The sequence below is a fragment of the Beta vulgaris genome, chromosome 5 (assembly GCF_026745355.1).
Source record: "Beta vulgaris subsp. vulgaris cultivar EL10 chromosome 5, EL10.2, whole genome shotgun sequence".
Classification (NCBI taxonomy): Eukaryota; Viridiplantae; Streptophyta; class Magnoliopsida; order Caryophyllales; family Amaranthaceae; genus Beta; species Beta vulgaris.
Window position 1 is genome coordinate 52,080,888 of NC_079206.1, and position 20,112 is coordinate 52,100,999.

The window sequence follows — 20,112 nt, forward strand, 5'->3', positions numbered from 1 at the left end:
TTATTCATTTCAGTTCAATTCAATTCAGTTCAGTTCAGTTCAGTTTAATTTAGTTCTATTCAGTTCAGTTGTTTTATGCTGAGGAGAACAGGTCCGTAGAGCAGATTTAGCAATAAAGTGATCACCCCCACCAAGCTGTTGATGCTGAGTTGAGGTTTCCATGAACCAACCGCACATTTGGTTTTCCTATCCCAAGAACCATCCACTTGAATGATGTGAGAAGCAGTGCATGTAGTCAAGTGACCTAAATGCACCAGGAAACCAGGCGGCATGTCACTATCCCTCTCTGGAGGATGAAGTAATCTAAGTTGTTGCTCAAGTAGTTCAACATATCTAGTATGCCGAGCAGAAGCCACTGCAATGGTGACATGAATCTAAATTTCCGGAGAACTAGCACCTCGAAAAATTATGTTATTTCGAGCAATCCAGATTTCCCATTAATGAGCCACAAAGTTTGTGACTTTTTGACTACTATAACCATCCTAACTGATTACCAGTTTTTTTTTTTTTTTTTTTTTTTTTGAAAGAAAAGGGATTTCAATAATATTTCGCCAAACGGCACTTACAAGTCATTTCTGAAAAACATAAAATTCTAATAGAATTACATATCACCCTAGAAATGTAAACATCGCAGATTTGACTTAATTTTGCCTTAATAAAAATCTTCATCTGAAGCAATGCAATCTATGAGTTCGCTCTGGTTCGGCATACGATCTGCAGATGCGGAAATTTTGGGATGAACGTACTCCAATAGTCTTCCATAATTTTACAGAAGTTGTGAAACCCTAATTCTTCATGTTGAATCTCGAACTTCAACCAATGAGAATAATTTCTCATACCTAAAAACAAAAGAACCATACTCACAACTCCCATAGGGGAGAAGGAGATTTCCAAAACAGAAACTAAAAACCCATAAAAGGGTTTGAGAAAATCTCATAAAGAGATACTAATTTATTGAACAAAATAAGAAAATGAACTAAAAACTGAAAAAAAAGGGAAAAAGGGGCTTACCATGGATGAAAACATCCATGGCAGCCCCCTAATTGATGAAGAAGGGGTAAGGGAGGCTAGGGTTTTAGAGAGAGAAAAGGAGAGGAGAGGCTAGGTTTGGGAGGAGTAAAAAATCCTTAACTGAAAAATCCTTAACTGACTGATAGAAATGGATATAGGATGAAATCCAATCTCTCATAGAAATGGATTCATCTACAATTGAAGATATAGCAACAGAGCTATTCCTCCATATATTCTGCACTTTCTTGCAAAGCAAAACAAGTGAATTTCGTCTTCATCATCATTATCACAAAAAGGTCAAGAGAAATTAGTAGAAACACCTTTCTTGGCAAGATTGAAATGGAGAGGGAGATATTGATTAGACTCATCTTCCAAAGAAACAACCTCCATTTAGGTTGAATGTTAAGGTGCCAAATCACCTTAAAGAGAGGGGAGTGCAGTTGATTATGAGAAAGTTGACCATGCTGCATAGCCATGAGGAAAGCATAACCAGATTTTGTAGCGAAGAAACCCGATAAATTATTGTGATGCCAAACAATTTGATCCTGCTCCCCCTGATGAGGGAGCTCTATTCTTAAAATATTTTGTGCATCTTTAAAGCAACAAGTTGACGAACAAGAGTGATATTCCATTTAGGAACAGGGGGTAAGTGATAAGCTGACTAACCATTGTTGATTGAGCTTGATGCATAATGATAGTTGATTTGACCTCTGGAATTAAATTGTCAACCCAATGATCACCAAACACTCTAATGTTTCTGCCATCACCAACCTTCGTTCCAACTACAACCTTTCTGTTGTAAAACCTCAGCATGAGCAAGACTCCTAGAACCCCGAGAATGAGATCTAAGAAATGGTTTTTCCATCTTAGCAGACAAGAAAGACGGACTCATACCATTATAACCCCTACTAAGCAGTTTATGAGGTTGAGTTACTTGAGTATGAATAGTCCACACCCTTTTCATAAGGAAGGTTTTGTTAACAACATCTGAAGCTCTTATTCCCAAACCTCCCATGCCTTTTGACAAATGAATGACGGAGTGCTTAACCCAATGAATACCCTTAGAAGAAGTACCAGCCTACCAAAACCTTGTTATTAGGGCATCAATAGATGAAGTAATCGAGTATGACAACTCATAACAAGAAATAATATGGGAAATTATAGCAACCAAAATGGTGTTGATGAAAACTAACTTGGTCATTTGAGAAAGCTTGGATAAATTCCAATGAGCAATTTTCCCCGCAATTTTGTCCAAGAGGAAAACAAAATTTTGTTTTTTTACCCATGTAAATCGATTGGAGCCCCTAGATGAGATGAGAACGTTGAAACCTTCACATACTACAAAGAGTATTTAATATCCTGACGAAGTAGACCATCCACGTTTGGGAGAACTTTATTGAAGATTTATCACAATTCACCACTTGACCAGAAATATGACTAAACTTTGCTACTAACTGATTAATATTAATAGCAGCATCATGAGAAGCTTGGAAGAAAATCATTACATCATCTACAAAGAATAGGTGAGTAATATGCGGGCTTCACCTTGAAACTTTGATCCCTCTAAAAGGTTTTAAGTCATAACCCAAAGAGAGCATTCGAGAAAACACATCCATTGCAATGATATACAAATAAGGTGACAGTGGATCACCTTGACGCTGACCTCGACTTGGAACAAACCTGTTAGACATAGCCCTATCGGACAGAACTTTATAGGAAACTGAAGTAATGCAGTAGTTAACCAAATTAATCCAGGTTTTAGGGGAGCCATAAGCAGACAAAACACGGAATAAAAACTTCCAACTCACTCTATCATAGACCTCCGACAAGTCCATTTTAAGGCCTACAAGACCTTGAACACCATCCTTCCTTGAATTGATTTTATGGCACAACTCATGAGTGAGTAAAATGTTTTCAGTCATTTCTCTTCGAGAGACAAAAATATGTTTATGAAAATCAGTAATGATACTTGAAGAAAGCCTCGAAGTCTTTTAAGAATGCATTTTGTAATACATTTGTAGATTGTGTTACACAAACTAATTGGGCGAAGTTAATTAGCATTTTAAGGAGCCATCTTCTTAGGAATCATAACCAATATAGAGTGATTACACGATTTGAGTAGTTGACATGTTCTGAAGATGTTTTATATCCCCTCTACAGTAGCTTGACCTACAACATTCCAGTGGACTTTGAAAAGTTCCATTGTAATTCCATCAGGCCCTGGAGAAGCATTAGATTTCATATTGAATATATGTTTTTAAATCTCTGTAACACAAGGGATGGTAAGTAAGCTTGCTTTCTGTTGATCTGTTAGTGTAGGCAGCTCTATCTCATGTAAGGCATTCATTATTTCACTTGTATGAATCCGATTTGAATCCTCCGAATACCCTTTTTGAAGAACATTTACCACAAGAGTGACCATTTCTTGATATGTCAAAAGATGGTTACGTTCATTGTCTGGTAAAGAATGAATTAAGTTCAAAGACCTTCTTATTTTGACCTTTGCATAACACATTTTAGTCGAAGAATTGGCACAACAAAGCCAAACATCCTTCATTCTTTGTTTCCACTAATTATAGGCAAGCTCAACCCTTTTTCAAAGCTCATTATTAGTCTGAACATAACTAGCTACTTGTTGAGAATCAGTGATATTACCACTTTGTTACAGTGTTGACGAAATATTTTTCCAATCAATACCATTAAATCTTTTATGTTTGATACACCACTGTTGAAACTCATGTCTAACCTTTGAAAGTTTGGAAGATAGAATAAAGCCTGGGTTGCCTACAACTAATTCACCCTAGATTTGTTGTAGTAAATCTTTAATTTCCTTCAAACCTAAACACCAATTTTCCAATTGGTAAGGTCGTCTATTTGTGATGATAGGTGCTACATTAGAAAACATTGTTGCCCCGTGATCTGAGCAAGTTATAGGAAATTTGGTAATGCGACTAGAAGGAAAATTCATAAGCCAATCATTAGACATGTAACCCCTATCAAAGCGTTCAAAGATGATGTGAGGAGGAAATCTTTTATTAGTCCAAGTGAAGCGAGTGCCAGAATAAGGAACATCAAGCAAGGAGGCATCTATCTTGAAGTTATTAAAATTTGTGAAAGTATTGGGTCAGACCGTCTGACCCAATACCTTCCGTCGGACGGGCTTAGCCATCAAAAACGCGCGGGCTTTCTTTTTTTTTCATATTTATTTTGTTGATCAGCAGTTTTGTTTATTTTTAGAAAAAACATATAACGGTTATTAGGTCATTATCTTTTTTCGATTTTGAAACTGTTTTTTGGATTTCTACTTGATTCTCGCTAGTTTTAAAACTGATTCTTCTTCATTTCAAAGAAACCGATATATTATTTACTGATTATTTCTAGAATTTTTCTGCTTCTCTGCTTCTCTGCTATTGAAACTTAGCGTGTTTTTTTGTTCGTAATTCATTACGTTTGCATCGCAAATATGGTGAAGAGGATTAGAGATGATGATTCTAGGTATAATTTCGTTTGATTTTTGCTGCAAATTTTTTTTGTTTTCAAAATTTGAGCGTTTTTGTTGTTGTAATTGTAATGTAGCCCGAAGTCGAAGAAGGTGAAGAGTCTCGCATCTTCAGGAAAAATTTTGGCACTGTCTACTGCTGGGAAGAAGAAAGAGAAAGATGTTGATTATGATCCAAGGTAGATTTCAAGTTCTTAGAGTAGTTTAGATATTTTTTTTCTATTTTTGAATGTTTTCAGTTTATCAGAGTATTTATTTCATGTTTTTAGGGTTTGTGTTTCAGTTTTTGTTGTTTTATACACATGTTTTCAGTTGTTGTTGTTTTTCAGTTGATATTTATATTCTTTCAGTTGATTGTAGTATTCTTTCAGTTGCTACTTGTATTCTTTTAGTTGATGTTGTTTTCAGTTGATATTTATATTCCTTCAGTTGATTCTTGTATTGTTTCAGTTGATTCTAGTATTGTTTTAGTTGCTTCTTATATTCTTTCAGTTGATTTTGTTTAGTTTCATTTAGACATTTCTACCTTTCTTTTGTTGTTTTTTATTTGTTTTTCTTTACTTTTTTTTAAAAAAATAAAGATGTAACTGAAAAATGAAGTAGTGCAACTGAAAAATGAAGTAGTGTAACTGAAACAATGTAAATTTTAACTGAATATTTTTAGTCTAATTGGAAAACAATGAAATAAAGAGTCATTATACTAAATGAAGTAGTAAGAAGACCAACTGAAAAATAAAGAAGTCTAGCTGACAACTAAATAAGTCTAATTGAAAACTAAATAAGTCTATCTGAAGCACTATATAGACTAGCTGAGAAACGGAGAAGTCTATCTGAAAAACAAATAAGTCTATCTGAAGCACTATATAGACTAGCTGAAAAACGAACAAGTCTATCTGAAGCACTTTATAGACTAGCTGACAAACGGAGAAGTCTATCTGAAAAACAAACAAGTCTATCTGAAGCACTATATAGACTAGCTGAAAAACGAACAAGTCTATCTGAAAAACAAACAAGTCGATCTGAAGCACTATATATACTAGCTGAAAAACGAATAAGTCTATCTGAAGCACTATATAGACTAGCTGAAAAACGAACAAGTCTATCTGAAAAACAAACAAGTCTATCTGAAGCACTATATAGACTAGCTGAAAAACGAATAAGTCTATCTGAAGCACTATATAGACTAGCTGACAAACGGAGAAGTCTATCTGAAAAACAAACAAGTCTATCTGAAGCACTATATAGACTAGCTGAAAAACGAACAAGTCTATCTGAAGCACTTTATATACTAGCTGAAAAACGAACAAGTCTATCTGAAGCACTTTATATACTAGCTGAAAAATGAACAAGTCTATCTGAAGCACTATATTGACTAGCTGAAAAACAAACATGTTTAACTGAAGCACTATATAGACTAGCTGATAAAAGAAACAAGTCTAACTGAAGCAATGTAAATTTTCAATGAAAATTTTAAGTGTAATTGGAATAGAATGAAATGAAAGAATAATTATACTAAATGAAATAATAAGGACTAGCTGATAAACAAACAAGTTTAAGTGAAGCACAATAAAGAAGTTACTTTGAATGACTGTAGAGACTAGCTGAGAAACAAACAAGTCTAACTGAAGCACTATATAAACTATATGAAAAACACACAAGTCTAACTGAAGCACTATATAGACTAGCTGAAAAATAAACAAGTCTAACTGAAGCACTATATAGACTATCTGAAAAACAAACAAGTCTAACTGAAGCACTATGCAGACTAGCTGAAAAATAAACAAGGCTACTTGAAGCACAACAAATACTAGCTGAAAAATAAAGAAGTTACTTTGAAGGACTGTAAAGACTAACTGAAAAATAAACTAGTCTAACTGAAGCACAATTTATATAAGCTGAAATGCAAACAAGTCTAATTGAAGCACTATATAGACTACTTGAAACACAAAGAAGTCTAACTGAAGCACTATATAGACTACCTTAAAAATAATCAAGGCTATTGTTTCAGTTGATGGTGGTCTGCTTTTAGTTGATGTTGGTATTCTTTCAGTTGAACTTTGTATTCTTTCAGTTGATCTTTGTATTTTTTCAGTTGATGCTGTTTTTTTTCCAGTTAGTTTTATTGTTTGATTAAACTTTCTTTCTTTCAGATGTGATAAATCATTGTCTAAGAAGAAAGGGAAATCTGATTTATCACCAATCAAGTTTTCATTTTCGAGATCTAATCCCGATCAACAGAAAGACACATTTGATAGATCGTATGTTTTTTTCATTATTCTCCTTTTATATTATATGATTGTGTTTTTTTTATGTTTTAAAGTTATTTTTGTTCACTTTTGTTAGGAATTTCACTGAGCAAGAAATAAAGTCAATTAGTCTACAAGTATTGTCAGACTATTCCCATTTAAATGAAGTGGTTAGTAATTTGAGTGATGAGCAAAAAAGAGACATTAGGGATATTGGGTTTGGGAGTCTCTTAGATATTAAGATAAAGAAGTTTTGTCCTAATCTGAATTTGGAGGTGTTGTTGAATTACAATGCATCTGGAATGATGTTTTCAACAAAGAATGGTAAACTGATTTTTAATAAGTTTACCATTAGTGATGTTTTGGGGTTACCTGTGTCAGATAGACCAGTAGAGGTTATAGATGATGACACCTTTAGGAGGAAAGGTAGTCAGATAGAGGCTGGAAGTGCAGGAAGGATTGGCATAGGTTTCTTGGTATTTCTGATCCCAAGAAGGTATATATTGGTAGAAAAAATTGGGATGATTTGTTTAAGAAATATCAATCCGGGGATGATTTCAAGAAGTTATTTGTTATCTTTTCGTTGTCCAAGCTTCTATGTCCTATAGCTGATTTAGGGCCTGTGCTGAAATGTGCCAAGAGTTTAGAAGATGCATCTACAATTTCAAGTTATGACTGGTGTGGATATATATTGAGAAGTCTTTGTGCTGCTGTTTTGGACTGTCATCAGTCTATTATGATGAAGAAGAATGAGCTTGGACAGAAGAAAATATCATTCAAGCTTCGGGGATGCGTTAGTGCTTTGACTCTTGCTGTTATTCACAACTTCAAGTGTCGTAATCTGGATTATTCAAATGTCAGTAAGCCATTTATCAGTTATTGGCAGGAAGAGAAGGATTTGAGTGATGTTGTGAAGCAGTTTGAGATCAACATGGATTTTATTCTGCCGGTGAAGCGTGAAAAACAGAAGGTTGAGTTTAAAACTCCCAGTGTTAGTGTTGCTAGTAGGAAGTCTGGTTCTCCTATAATCAAGGTGGTTGAGGGTCCATCACATTCAACTAGGCAGCTTATTATGGATCTTCCTCATAGTTTGATGACTGATGAGGAAATAGATGCTCTTGATGTTCCTGTGAGTTTCATTTATCTTATGTTTTTATTTTTTTACTCTTGAACTCTAAGTGAAGACTGTTAACCTCTAACTGAAATAATGCCAGTTCTAGCTGAAGAGCAAATAAGTCTAACTGAAAAGTAAAGAAGTGTAACTTAGAAATAAAGAAGTCTAACTGAAACTATGTAACTGAAGAGTAAATAAGTCTAACTAAAAATTATATTAGTCTAACTGAAAACTAAATAAGTCTAACTTAGAAGTAAATAAGTCTAGCTGAAAACTAAATAAGTCTAACTGAAAATTAAAGAAGTCTAACTGAAGAGTACATAAGTCTAACTGAAAACTAAAAAAGTCTAACTGAAGAGTACATAAGTCTAACTGAAGAGTACATAAGTCTAACTGAAAACTAAATAAGTCTAACTGAAAACTAAATAAGTCTATCTGGAAACTAACTTAGTGTAACTGAAAACTAAATAAGTTTATTTATATTTCATTTAAGTTTTCATTTGATAGTTTGATTCTTTCAGATGGTCCTTATATTTTTGTTTATGTTGCTTCTGTGTCATCATCATATTGATTTGGTTGTTTATTTTATTTTGCTCTTTTAATTGAAGGAATATGTGAAGAACATGCACAAGTTGAAGAGGAATGCGCTTGCATTCTGTCAAGTGAATTTGGAGATTGCCCAGAATATTCGGGAGGAAGGCGAGAAGTTGTCTCAAGACAGTATTTCTCTGGATGATAGTGAAGTATTTAACCCAGATTTTCTGAGTCAAATTGACGACATATGCAAGCGTCATTTGGAAGCGAAAGACAGTGCAAACAAAGTTGATCCTACAATTTCACTATTGGTGAAGCGGCCTGTTGAATTGGAGTTTGGAAGAAATGAAAATGTTCCTGATTTGGATTATGGTGTTCATGGAGTTGATTTGAAAGAAGGAAGTAAGTTCCTTTCATTATATTATTTTCATGTTGTAGTTTTGTAATCTGGTTGGAATAAAAATTTTAGACTCTAACTGAAAGAAATGTTTAACTGAAGAAGTGAAATATCTAACTTGGAGACTCTAACTGAAAGAATAAAAAGACCAACTGAAAACTTTGACAGTCTAACTGAAATAATATGAACACCAGCTGAAAATGAGATGAATACTAAATGAATTTTTTCAATTCACTTAAGTTTTCATTTGATTGCTGGATTTTTTCAGTTTATTTTTTTTTTCATCTGTTGAAAACATTGTTTCAGTTTATGTGTATTTAGTTGTTTTTTTATGTTTTGAATGAAGATGATGAAAAAGGAGAGGAGGATGAGAAGAAGAGGAATGCTGATGATGATCAGCATAAAGATGATGATGATGATGATGATGATGATGATGATGGTGATGATAAGGATCACCAGAATTATAATGAGACAAAGGAGGATGATGCTGATGATAATGGTGATCCTGGTCTTCAAGGAGATGAAGACAAAGGAGGAGATAAGGATGCTGGTCTTCATGGAGATGAAGACAAAGGAGGAGATAATGGTGATCCTGGTCTTCAAGGAGATGAAGACAAAGGAGGAGATAAGGATGCTGGTCTTCATGGAGATGGAGAGGAAGGTGGAAGTAAGTTCTTCTTATTGTATTGTTTCAGTTTGCTTAAATGAAAAAGTTAAATAGCTAACTGAAAGAATAAAAAGACCAACTGAAAAGTCTGATATTCTAACTGAAATAATATTAATACTAGCTGAATATCATATAAATACCAAATGAAACTTTTGGTATTTGTTTTTATTTAATCTGGTGGAAAAATAGTTTTAGTTTGTCAATCAATTTATTCATTTCTGATTTTGTGTTTTTCAGTTATTGTGTATTTATTTATTTTTTTATTGTTTTTGTTTTTGAATGAAGATAATGAGAAAGAACCAAAGGAAGATGATAATAAGAAGACTGGCAATGCTGATGATGATTGTGGTCTTCAAGGAGATAAAGAGGAAGGAGGAAATAAAGAGTTGGATGCTGGGGTTCATGCAGATGGAGAGAAAGGAGGAAGTAAGTTTCTTTCATTTTATACCTAATTGAAAGAATTCAAAGACCAACTGAAAAATGTGATGCTCTAAAGAAAATAATATCTTATAAATAGCAACTGAAATACTGTTTTAGTTTGTAACAATATGAAAACGAACTGAAAAATAACTGAAGTATTATAAAGTGTAGCTGAAAATGATTGTAATAGTATCAAATAAAAGAATAATTATACTAAATGAAATAAATTAAGGACCAACTGAAAAGAAAATAAGTCAAACTGAAAACTAAATAAGTCTAACTAAAAATTGAATCAGTCTTACTGAAAACTAAATTAGTCTAACTGAAGAGCAAATAAGTCTAACTGAAGAGCAAATACGTCTAACTGAAGAGTTAATAAGTCTAACTGAAAACTAAATAAGTCTAACTGAAAACTAAATTAGTCTAATTGAAGAGTAAATAAGTCTAAATGAAGAGAAAATAAGTCTAACTGAAGTGTAAATAAGTCTAACTGAAGAGTTAATAAGTCTAACTGAAAACTAAATTACTCTAACTGAACACTTAATAAGTCTAACTGAATCAGCGTAACTGAAGAGGAAATAAGTCTAACGGAAGAGTAAATAAGTCTAACTGAAGTATTATAAAGACTAGCTGAAAAAATAAACAAGTCTAACTGAAGCACTATAAAGACTACCTGAACAATAAACAAGTCAAACTGAAAGAATATTCAGACCAACTGAAAATTTTGATACTCTAACTGAAATAGTATTAATACCAACTGAATATCATATAAATATCAAATGGAACTTTTTATATTTATTTTTTATTGTTTTTTGTTTTTGAATTAAGATGTTGAGGAAGAACAACCAAAGGAAGATGATACGAAGAGGAGGAATGCTGATGATGATCAAGTTAAAGGGGCTAAGGATAAGGATAAGTGTAAGATTTCTACACACGTCCCTACTCGAACCGCTGCTGGTATTGATATTGTTGATCTTCGTACTCCAACTCCTCCTCCTCCTCCTCCTGTTGTTGAAGCTGTTGAGAATGTATATAGCAGAAAGTCTTGGAGAGTTGATTCTTCTGCTAAAAGGAAAAACATTGCTGATTTCGATGGCCCTTCATTCCAACTATTAACTCCTAGTCCTGTTGTTGAGGATCTTGCAGACAGTGCAGAGAGTGGTGAGGGTGTTGGAAGTTCAATTCCAATCATCACTCCAGTAAATGTAAAATATCCTCGAGTAAGTATAGTTTTAGTTTCTGTTTTAATTTGTTTATTTTTCTGTTTCAGTTAGTGTATGTTTCTTGTCATTTAGTATATCTTTTATTTCAGTTAGTGTATGTTTGTTGTCAGTTAGTATTAGTTTATGTTTGAGTTAGTGTAAGTTTCATGTCAGTTAGTGTTTGTTTCTTGTCAGTTAGTATTATTTTATGTTTCAGTTAGTGTATCTTTCTTGTCAGTTAGTAATAGTTTATTTTTCATTTGGTTTATGTTTCTTGTCAGTTAGTATCGTTCTATTTTCAGTTAGTGTATGTTTATCTTTCAGTTAGTATATCTGTCATTTTTTTTGATATTTTAATTGAATGCAGGGTGATGGCTCTTATTCTGATCAATCATCATACAAATCCTACAAACCTCAGAAACAATCAAAGTCAGAAATCCCTTCAACACCTGAATTATTGAAGGGGTGGGACTATGACCCTACTTCAGAGAAAGTTGGGAAAGTTGTGAGAGTTAAGGAACCAGGTGATGATTATGACGATGAAGGTTTGGAGGACCTGATTGATAGGATTGCTGATCATGGAGTTGATTCATCTTCTGACAAGGCTAAAAAGAAGAGGATGAGAAGGAAGCTGGTGTTGTTTCATCTTCTACCCTGGATTGCATGTGTTCCTGTCAACAACCATGGCATAATATTGTGTCGAAGTTTGCAGCATTATAATAGATATTTGAGTGATCTGTCTCCTGACCAGAGGTTGCTGGTTGATTATCTATTTTACAATGAGTATGAAGATGTTGCATATATGTCATTGGATACAGATTCTGAAGAAGTGAAGATGAAAAATGACATTATGCAAAGTGAACTAACAAGTGATCTCATTGTGGATTTTGATAATCCTCATAGCAACTATGCGGTTCAGTTGTACAAATTCGACTTAATTAGCATGCCTCGTCAAGGTTGGCTCACAAGTGGAGTTATTGACGGATGCGCCTTCATGTTCAATAGGCAAGAAGAGGAATCACCTTCTGCAACAAGGAGATTCTGGTTTAATATTATGCCTTTTGTAAGTGTTGTTATTGCTTAGTTTTATATGTTTGTTTTCATTTGGTCATAGTATTTTGTCAGTTGGTCATCTTCTGTTTTTCAGTTTGTCATGTTATGTTTTTCAGTTGGTCATATTATGTTTTCAGTCTAATAAAAAGTAAATAAGTGTAACTGACAACTAAATAAGTCTAACTGAAAACTTAATAAGTCTAGCTGAATAATAAATAAGTGTAACTGAAAAATAAAGAAGTCTAACTGAAAACTAAATGAGTCTAACTGAAAAGTAAATTACTCCAACTGAGAAGTAAATAAGTCTAACTGAAAACTTAATGAGTCTAACTGAAAACTTAATGAGTCTAACTGAAAACTTAACTAGTTACCTTAAAATGACAACTTAATGAGTCTAACTGAAAACTAAATAAGTCTAACTGAAAACTAAATGAGTCTAACTGAAAAGTAAATTAGTCTAACTGAGAAGTAAATAAGTCTAACTGAAAACTTAATGAGTCTCACTGAGAACTTAATGAGTCTAACTGAAAACTTAATGAGTCTAACTGAAAACTTAATGAGTCTAACTGAAAACTAAATAAGTCTAACTGGAAACTAAATAAGTGTAACTGAAAAGTAAATAAATCTAACTGACATTTTAAAAAGTCTAACTGAAAACTAAATTTATTTTTTCAGTTGGTTATCTCCGTCTTTCAGTTTGTCATAATATCTATTTTCTTTTGTTGTAGAACTATATCAATTGGTTGTGTGCTGAGAAGGTAAAAAAGGTTCAGTTTGAGAGTGAGATTGCTGAAAATGAGATTATTTTGAAGAAGCTGGAGGGCACTAGTCAGTATGATCAGAAGTTGAAGGAATGGGAAGAAAACAAGAAAAAGCTTATTACAAAAGATGATGATTTATTCAACAAGAAATGTAAGGAAGCTATTTCTTCATGGGTGAAATCATTTCCAGGGAATGATATTCGAGAAGCTGAACTGGTTAGTTGTATTATTGTTAACCATTTTTTTATTTGTTTTGATTTCACTTAGTATTATTTTATGTTTTATTTAGTGTTTGTTGTTTCAGTTAGTGTATTTTCTCTTTCAGTTAGTGTATGTTACTTGTCAGTTAGTCCTAGTTTATGTTTTCAGTTAGTGTATGTTTTTAGTTCAGCTAGTGTTTTTAGTATTTCATTTTGTTTTTTGTTCTCTGTCAGGTAGACTTATTGCTTTTGCATCTTATGTTTATCTTCCAGATTTTTGTTCCTGTTCACAAGGATGATCATTATACTGTCTTGGTGCTGAACAAGAAAGCAAAAAGGATTGAAAATATTGACAATCGTACAGACATGAAGGACATTGATAGATATAAGCATGAGGAATTTAACGGTCTTACATACTTTGTACGTACCTTTTTATGAGCATTTGTATTTTTTTTGTTCCATTTTATTACTTGTTTTTTAATTGTTGTTTACTTTTTGATCTTCAAATGCAGTGTCGTGCTTTTGATTCTTTTATGCAAGAGACTATGAGATGTCGTGATTTTGATCGTCTCCACCATTGGCAAACATCAACTCTTTACTTCCCTTGGAGAAGCAAGGACAACAATTTTGATTGTGGTGTCTATGCAATCAAAACCATGGAGCTGTATGACGGTCAAAATACTAACCATGTTGCACTTGTTGACCTGAAAAGGGTATGATTACTTTATTGTTTTTAGGGAGTATTTTGCTTGTTACATTTCTGTTTTTGAAAGTTTTTTAATAGAAAAAGGTATGATAGCCAGTTAGTGAAGGACTTGAAAGACTAGCTGAAAAACAAAGATGTCTAACTGAAGCACTATAAAGACTAGCTGAGAAATAATGAAGTCTAACTGAAGCACTGTAAAGACTAGCTTAGAAATAAACAAGTCTAACTGAAACACAATAAATACTAGCTGAAAAACAATCAAGTCTAACTGAAACACAATCATTACTAGCTGAAAGCATTATAAGGACTACCTGAAAAACAATGAAGCACTATAAAGACTAGTTGATGTTGTTGTTTATTTCAGTTAGTTTTATTTTGTAATTGTTACATTTTTGAAACTTTTTTAATAGTTTTGATTTTTTATTATTTTTTAGGCAGCCACCAAAAACCTTGAGCGGTGTAGGCTTGCTCTTCGTCTTGTGGACCATCCTTTAAACAAACTGAGAGAGAAAGTGAAGCATGACTGTTATGTTTGGTCTGCAAAGAAACCTGAACTGATGGCAAGACAGAAGATAAGGAAGGATAAAGAGGCTGTTCTAGATAAATTAGCATTTAATCGATCAAAGAAGACAATAGAAAAGAAGCACACATTTTACGGCGAAGGAGGGATCATGAGGCGAAAGTAGAAGATGTGTTGAATAATAATTTTGGAGACAAAGTGAAAATAGAGCAACTGTTGAAATTTCATTATTCTTAGGTGCCAAACTTTTTTTTTTATTATTATAATGTACAGTAGAAATAGCACACCATTAAATTTTGCAATGTACAGTAGAAATAGCACAGAACTCATTTTACATTTTATATCTGTGTTCTTTAATGAATTGTACATTTACACTTACTTTGAATGGAATACATTTGTGTAAATGAAGTTGTTTGAAAATTAATTGGAAAAATACAATCACACAACTGAAAAATGAAAAATCTAACTCATAATAATAAGTGTATGACATATATTTGTAAATATAAATTTTAAGTCTAACTGAAACACTGTAAATAGTAGCTGAAAAACAAACAAGTCTAACTGAAGAGTTAATAAGTCTAACTGAAAAATAAACAAGTCTAACTGAAGCTCTATAACACTAGCTGAAAAATAAAGAAGTCTAGCTGAAGCACAATTAATACTAGCTGAAAAATAAATAACTCTGACTGAAGGAAAATTAACACTAGCTGAAAATTACACAAGTCTAACTGAAGCGTAATTAATAGAAGCTGAAAATCAAATAAGTCTAACTGAAGCAGAAAAATACACAAGTCTAACTGAAGCACAATTAATACAAGCTGAAAAATAAATAAGTCTAACTGAAGCATAATTAAGACTAGCTGAAAAATACACAAGTCTAACTGAAGCAGTATAAAGATTAGCTGAGAAATAAATAAGTCTAACTGAAGCAGAATTAACACTAGCTGAAAAATACACAAGTCTAACTGAAACTCAATTAATATAAGCTGAAAAGTAAACACGTCTAACTGAAGCACTAGAAACACTAGCTGAAAAAAAATAAGTCTAACTGAAGGACAATAAATATAATATTACTGAATTTCGAGTAGCTTAGAAATAAACAAGTGTAAATTTCAATACAATTACTGACTGGAATACAATTGAAAACTAATATTATTTGAACACTATTCAACTTGAGGTACATTTGGGGTTTTTGTTCCATATTCGTTCGGATGCCTTGTCTTCATTTTACGCTTCTCAAAATGTCCTTTTACTCTCTTGTTTCCCTTTGGGGTCTTCCTTTTGTCTTTATCACCTCAGGATTTTCAACTGTTTGTCTTCGTAGTTCTTCGTCTTCGATTTCTTGTTGTTTTTGTTGATCGGTCTTGAAAACTTCTTTCACTGATTTGTATAATTCCTTCAACGACTTGTCACATAATGTTCTTGCATCCTCATTTGATTGACATATTGACACTAGGTTGTAGAAATTCTTGGTTATTGCATGTCTCCATGGTGTCCACAACGTGCATTTTGGCTTTGGTCCTTGTCTGCTTTAATAAATGTTTCTTAGTCAATTATTTCATTTGACTAACTAAATTTTTCAGATAGCTTATAAATTCTTTCAGGTGGTGTGTTAATTGTTTCAGTTAGTTAAGTGTTAAACCCCACACCCCCCAAAACCCCCCACCACTAATATCCCCCCTCCCACACACAAACAAAACCCCCAATTAATGTTCTGGTAGTAACATTAATGGATCAGTTAGTTATACTAATGTTTCAGCTGGAGCCTTTTTTTTTTCAGTTCACTAATTAAATCTTTCAGGTGATCAGTTAATTGTTTCAGTTGGAGTCTTCAGTTTTTCAGTTAGTTGCTTTCATTTGTCAGTTAGTCATATTGATTTATTTCACTAACCTTGAACATTCTCCCATACTGCTGACTTTGCAAGTCTTGTCCATCTCTTAAGGATATATTGTTGTGGTATTTGAAATATGCTGAACATGTGCATGACCCTTATTATGTGAAAGCAAAGCATCCCCGTCTCTGTGAAGCATTGACATGAGCACACTAATTCTGTTGTAGCCTCATCGTATGCTACTGTATGTGAATTGGTGAAATCTTCTTCTGGTGAGACTTCAAACAACTTCAGCTGTGAGTTTTCTGTTGCAAATGCTCGTAAAAATGATGCCATTGCCCACTCATACTCTGTTTCAAAGTCATTATACAGTGCTAGTGTGTATACATCAGCTGCATGTTTCAGAAGCTTTGATTTGGATTTGACGGCTTTGGGACGTTCAGTTCTGTTCCGGAAGTTGTCACTAGTTTCATTGCTTCTCCATCTTTTCACTGTTTGCTCAAATATATGATAGAATTCAAACAGGTTTGTTGTTGCTTTTGCATTGAATGATATTGCCTTATTTGTGACTTCACTTCTTTGTGATGATAAGATTCCAGCTGAAAACATATCCCTATTTAATGCGGTGCACCACTTGTGTCTCTGATCATATACTTGCTCGAACCATTCCTTTTTCTCGTGTCCATACAATTCCATCATTTTCGCCCACAATTCTTCAAAGCCTGATTCATTTTGACACCCCATCAAACAGTTCTTGAACATGTTCTTGAAGTCTTCATTGGTCTTGAGGGATCCGAAGTGGCTTACAAAGTTCTTCTCTATATGCCAAAGGCAAAGCCTATGTCTTGTATTTGGGAAAACCTGTTTTAAGATAGTACATATTATGCTAGAAATCACTTTCATTTGAATGCTTGTGAATCTAATTGAAAAGGTAAAGAAATAATATGAAGACCAACTGAAAATTTAAGAAGTCTAACTGAAAACAGTGTAAATGCTAACTGAAAATTTCATTAGACAAAAAGAAGTAATATGAAGCCCAAATGAAAACTAAATGAGTCTAACTGAAAACTAAATAAGTCTAACTGAAAAGTAAATTTGTCTAACTGAAAAGTAAATAAGTGTAACTGACAACTAAATAAGTCTAACTGAAAATTAACTAAGTCTACCTGAATAATCAATAAGTCTAACCGAAAAAGAAAGAAGTCTAACTGAAATAGTGGAAATAAATGAGTCTAACTGAAAACTAAATAAGTCTAACTGAAAACTCAATGAGTCTAACTGACAAACTCAATGAGTCTAACTGACAACTAAATGATCTAACTGAAAACTAAATAAGTCTAACTGAAAACTCAATGAGTCTAACTGAAAAGTAAATTAGTCTAACTGAGAAGTAAATTAGTCTAACTAAAAAGTAAATAAGGTAACTGAAAAATTAATGAGTCTAAATGAAAACTAAATAGGTCTAACTGAATTATAAATAAGTCTAACTAATTATAAATAATTAACTAAACTGAAGACTAAATAATTCTAACTGAAAACTAAATAATTCTAACTGAAAAATACCTTTTCAATTGCATTGCCCATTGCCTTATCTTGATCAGTGAAAATTGTCTTTGGCTCTTGTTGGCACATTGCTCTTTGAATGTTTCTAGTAGCCATTCAAAGCTCTCTTCCTTTTCATTAGTTATGAAAGCACATGCAAACATTGTTGTTTTCCAATGGCAATTTATGCCAACAAATGGTGCACATATCAGTCCATATTTGTTTGTCCTATATGTTGTGTCAAATATCATAACATCTCCATATGCTTTGAAGTCCTCCAACATCATTGAATCTCGCCAAAAGTAGCTGACAATGTTGTTATGTTCCCCAAATTTCAGCCTGTAGAAGAATGCAGGATCATCATCCGCTCTTTGCTGAAGTAAGTCCAACACGCTCTGCATATCCTTTCCTTCAACCAATCTTGTTCTGTACTGTGTGATATAGTTTAGATGGTCCCTTTTTGTGTGGCCCACTACTTCTTCTGATCCAGCTCATGACACAAAAAGTTGTATGCATGCATTGGCTTTATGCCAGATTCAACCATTGTTTGTATTAGTTGTCCTTTTTGTTCAGTTATCTTCCTTTCTGATTTCAGATGATGTATTTCTTGTTGTATTACCAACTCATGGTTGTGCTGCAACTCATGAGCTACTACAACAAAGTCTTGACCAGGTTTTTCTTGCTTAAATCTGACCATGGCTTTGCATGCTGTTCTTGTTTCATTGACTACTCTTTCCTTTCTTTCCTTGGTTGGCTGCTCAACATCTGGTATCTGAACAGGTTTTTCTTGTTGTGTGTCTTTTTCTTTTGGTTCTGTTATTTTGTTTGTTGATTTTGAGCCTCCTTCCTTTGAGCAAACCAAGTAGAATTCGTATATTGAATTATCAATTCTCCTCCTCCTTAGAGTTTGTTTCCTAATACTAAATCCTAATGCTCTTGAGTGTGCTTGATACAAGTTGTAACCATCTTTGTGATCTGTAACATGTCTCCCTATTAAACTGCTACTGATATTTTCGTCATTGATGTACTTGAGATATTCATGTTCAGCTGTTGAGTTCAATGACAAAAAATAAGGACACTAACTTAAAGAACAAAAGCACTAACTGAAAACTAAACAAGTGTAGCTGAAAATGATTGTAATAGTATCAAATAAAAGAATAATTATACTAAATGAAATAAATTAAGGACCAACTGAAAAGAAAATAAGTCTAACTGAAAACTAAATAAGTCTAACTGAAAACTGAATCAGTCTAACTGAAAACTAAATTAGTCTAACTGAATCAGTCTAACTGAAGAGCAAATAAGTCTAACTGAGACAAATACGTCTAACTGAAGAGTTAATAAGTCTAACTGAAAACTAAATAAGTTAACTGAAAACTAAATTAGTCTAATGAATCAGTCTAACTGAAGTGTAAATAAGTCTAACTGAAGAGAAAATAAGTCTAACTGAAGTGTAAATAAGTCTTACTGAAGAGTTAATAAGTCTAACTGAAAACTAAATTACTTTAACTGAACACTTAATAAGTCTAACTGAATCAGTTAACTGAAGAGTAAATAAGTTAACGAAGAGTAAATAAGTCTAACTGAAGCGTAAATAAGTCTAACTGAAGAGTTAATAAGTCCAACTGAAAACTAAATTAGTCTAACTGAACACTTAATAAGTCTAACTGAAAACTAAATAAGTCTAACTGAAAACTATATTAACTGAAAACTAAAGTACTCTAACTGAACACTTAATAAGTCTAACTGAAAACTAAATAAGTCTAACTGAAAACTATATTAACTGAAAACTAAATTACTCTAACTGAACACTTAATAAGTCTAACTGAAAACTAAATAAGTCTAACTGAAAAAGAAGTTAATGAGTGAAAAATAGACTTTTGTTGCAATGTAAATGCTAATTTTATACATACTAACTGATACAATCAAAATTCTAACTGAAAATGAGTAAATGCAATTGAAAATTAATTTTAGACATACACCTGTTGCTTTGTCTTCTTTTCCAGCTGATTCTTCATGTAATTTCTTTCTTTTTTTTTCTGATGTGATATCTGTGTTACGGTTTTCATTGTTTAGTTCAATTTGTAATGTGAGATCTCTGTGAGTATTCTCATTGCTCAGATCAATTTGTAACGAAGTTGCGATTTGTGAATTCGAATCTTCGGTTGACATTCTTGTTCAATTTGTAACGAACTAGATTTCAGTAGTGGAACTAGATTTGCAGTGAGAAAGTGGATCTGTTGGATATGTTTCGATTGTTTTTGTTCTTGAACAATGGCGGATGAAGCGGATGAAGGGGATGAAAGTGTTTTTTTTGTTTTTATTTTTATTTTTTCCGTCTTTAATAAGTCGCGCGCGTTGCGTTGCTCGTCCGATGAGAGTGTTGTGTCGGACTCGTCCGACACAAT

At 33.0% G+C, this 20,112-nt stretch overlaps 3 protein-coding genes across 3 annotated transcripts; 2 read left to right on the plus strand and 1 right to left on the minus strand.

The window, feature by feature from the left end:
* Window positions 1–8,969: 8,969 nt before the first annotated feature.
* Window positions 8,970–10,001, plus strand: LOC130591529 (uncharacterized). The gene is made up of 2 exons (XM_057394872.1): window positions 8,970–9,468; window positions 9,754–10,001. Exons 1-2 carry the CDS (start codon window positions 9,142–9,144, stop codon window positions 9,922–9,924), a joined length of 498 nt encoding a protein of 165 aa, XP_057250855.1. The 5' UTR covers window positions 8,970–9,141; the 3' UTR covers window positions 9,925–10,001.
* Window positions 10,002–11,709: 1,708 nt separating this feature from the next.
* On the plus strand, window positions 11,710–14,759 carry LOC130591448 (uncharacterized). Its single transcript, XM_057394771.1, has 5 exons — window positions 11,710–12,153; window positions 12,872–13,120; window positions 13,378–13,524; window positions 13,617–13,817; window positions 14,245–14,759. Exons 1-5 carry the CDS (start codon window positions 11,710–11,712, stop codon window positions 14,494–14,496), a joined length of 1,293 nt encoding a protein of 430 aa, XP_057250754.1. The 3' UTR covers window positions 14,497–14,759.
* Window positions 14,760–15,606: 847 nt separating this feature from the next.
* On the minus strand, window positions 15,607–18,188 carry LOC130591625 (protein FAR-RED IMPAIRED RESPONSE 1-like). Its single transcript, XM_057395164.1, has 3 exons — window positions 17,726–18,188; window positions 16,222–17,023; window positions 15,607–15,856 (listed from the first exon to the last, which is right to left on the minus strand). Exons 1-3 carry the CDS (start codon window positions 17,819–17,821, stop codon window positions 15,804–15,806), a joined length of 951 nt encoding a protein of 316 aa, XP_057251147.1. The 5' UTR covers window positions 17,822–18,188; the 3' UTR covers window positions 15,607–15,803.
* Window positions 18,189–20,112: the final 1,924 nt, after the last annotated feature.

Bases quoted from the DNA above. Each gene is read 5' to 3' on its own strand.
- LOC130591625 (XM_057395164.1), bottom strand. From the start codon at position 17,821: ATGGCTACTAGAAACATTCAAAGAGCAATGTGCCAACAAGAGCCAAAG. The intron at 17,024-17,725 runs GTATTTTTCAGT...ATCTTAAAACAG, and splicing joins TGGGCAATGCAATTGAAAAG to GTTTTCCCAAATACAAGACA. The intron at 15,857-16,221 runs GTTAGTGAAATA...TTATTAAAGCAG, and splicing joins AGTATGGGAGAATGTTCAAG to ACAAGGACCAAAGCCAAAAT.
- LOC130591529 (XM_057394872.1), top strand. From the start codon at position 9,142: ATGAAGATGATGAAAAAGGAGAGGAGGATGAGAAGAAGAGGAATGCTG. The intron at 9,469-9,753 runs GTAAGTTCTTCT...TTTTGAATGAAG, and splicing joins AGATGGAGAGGAAGGTGGAA to ATAATGAGAAAGAACCAAAG.
- LOC130591448 (XM_057394771.1), top strand. From the start codon at position 11,710: ATGAGAAGGAAGCTGGTGTTGTTTCATCTTCTACCCTGGATTGCATGT. The intron at 12,154-12,871 runs GTAAGTGTTGTT...CTTTTGTTGTAG, and splicing joins GGTTTAATATTATGCCTTTT to AACTATATCAATTGGTTGTG. The intron at 13,818-14,244 runs GTATGATTACTT...ATTATTTTTTAG, and splicing joins CACTTGTTGACCTGAAAAGG to GCAGCCACCAAAAACCTTGA.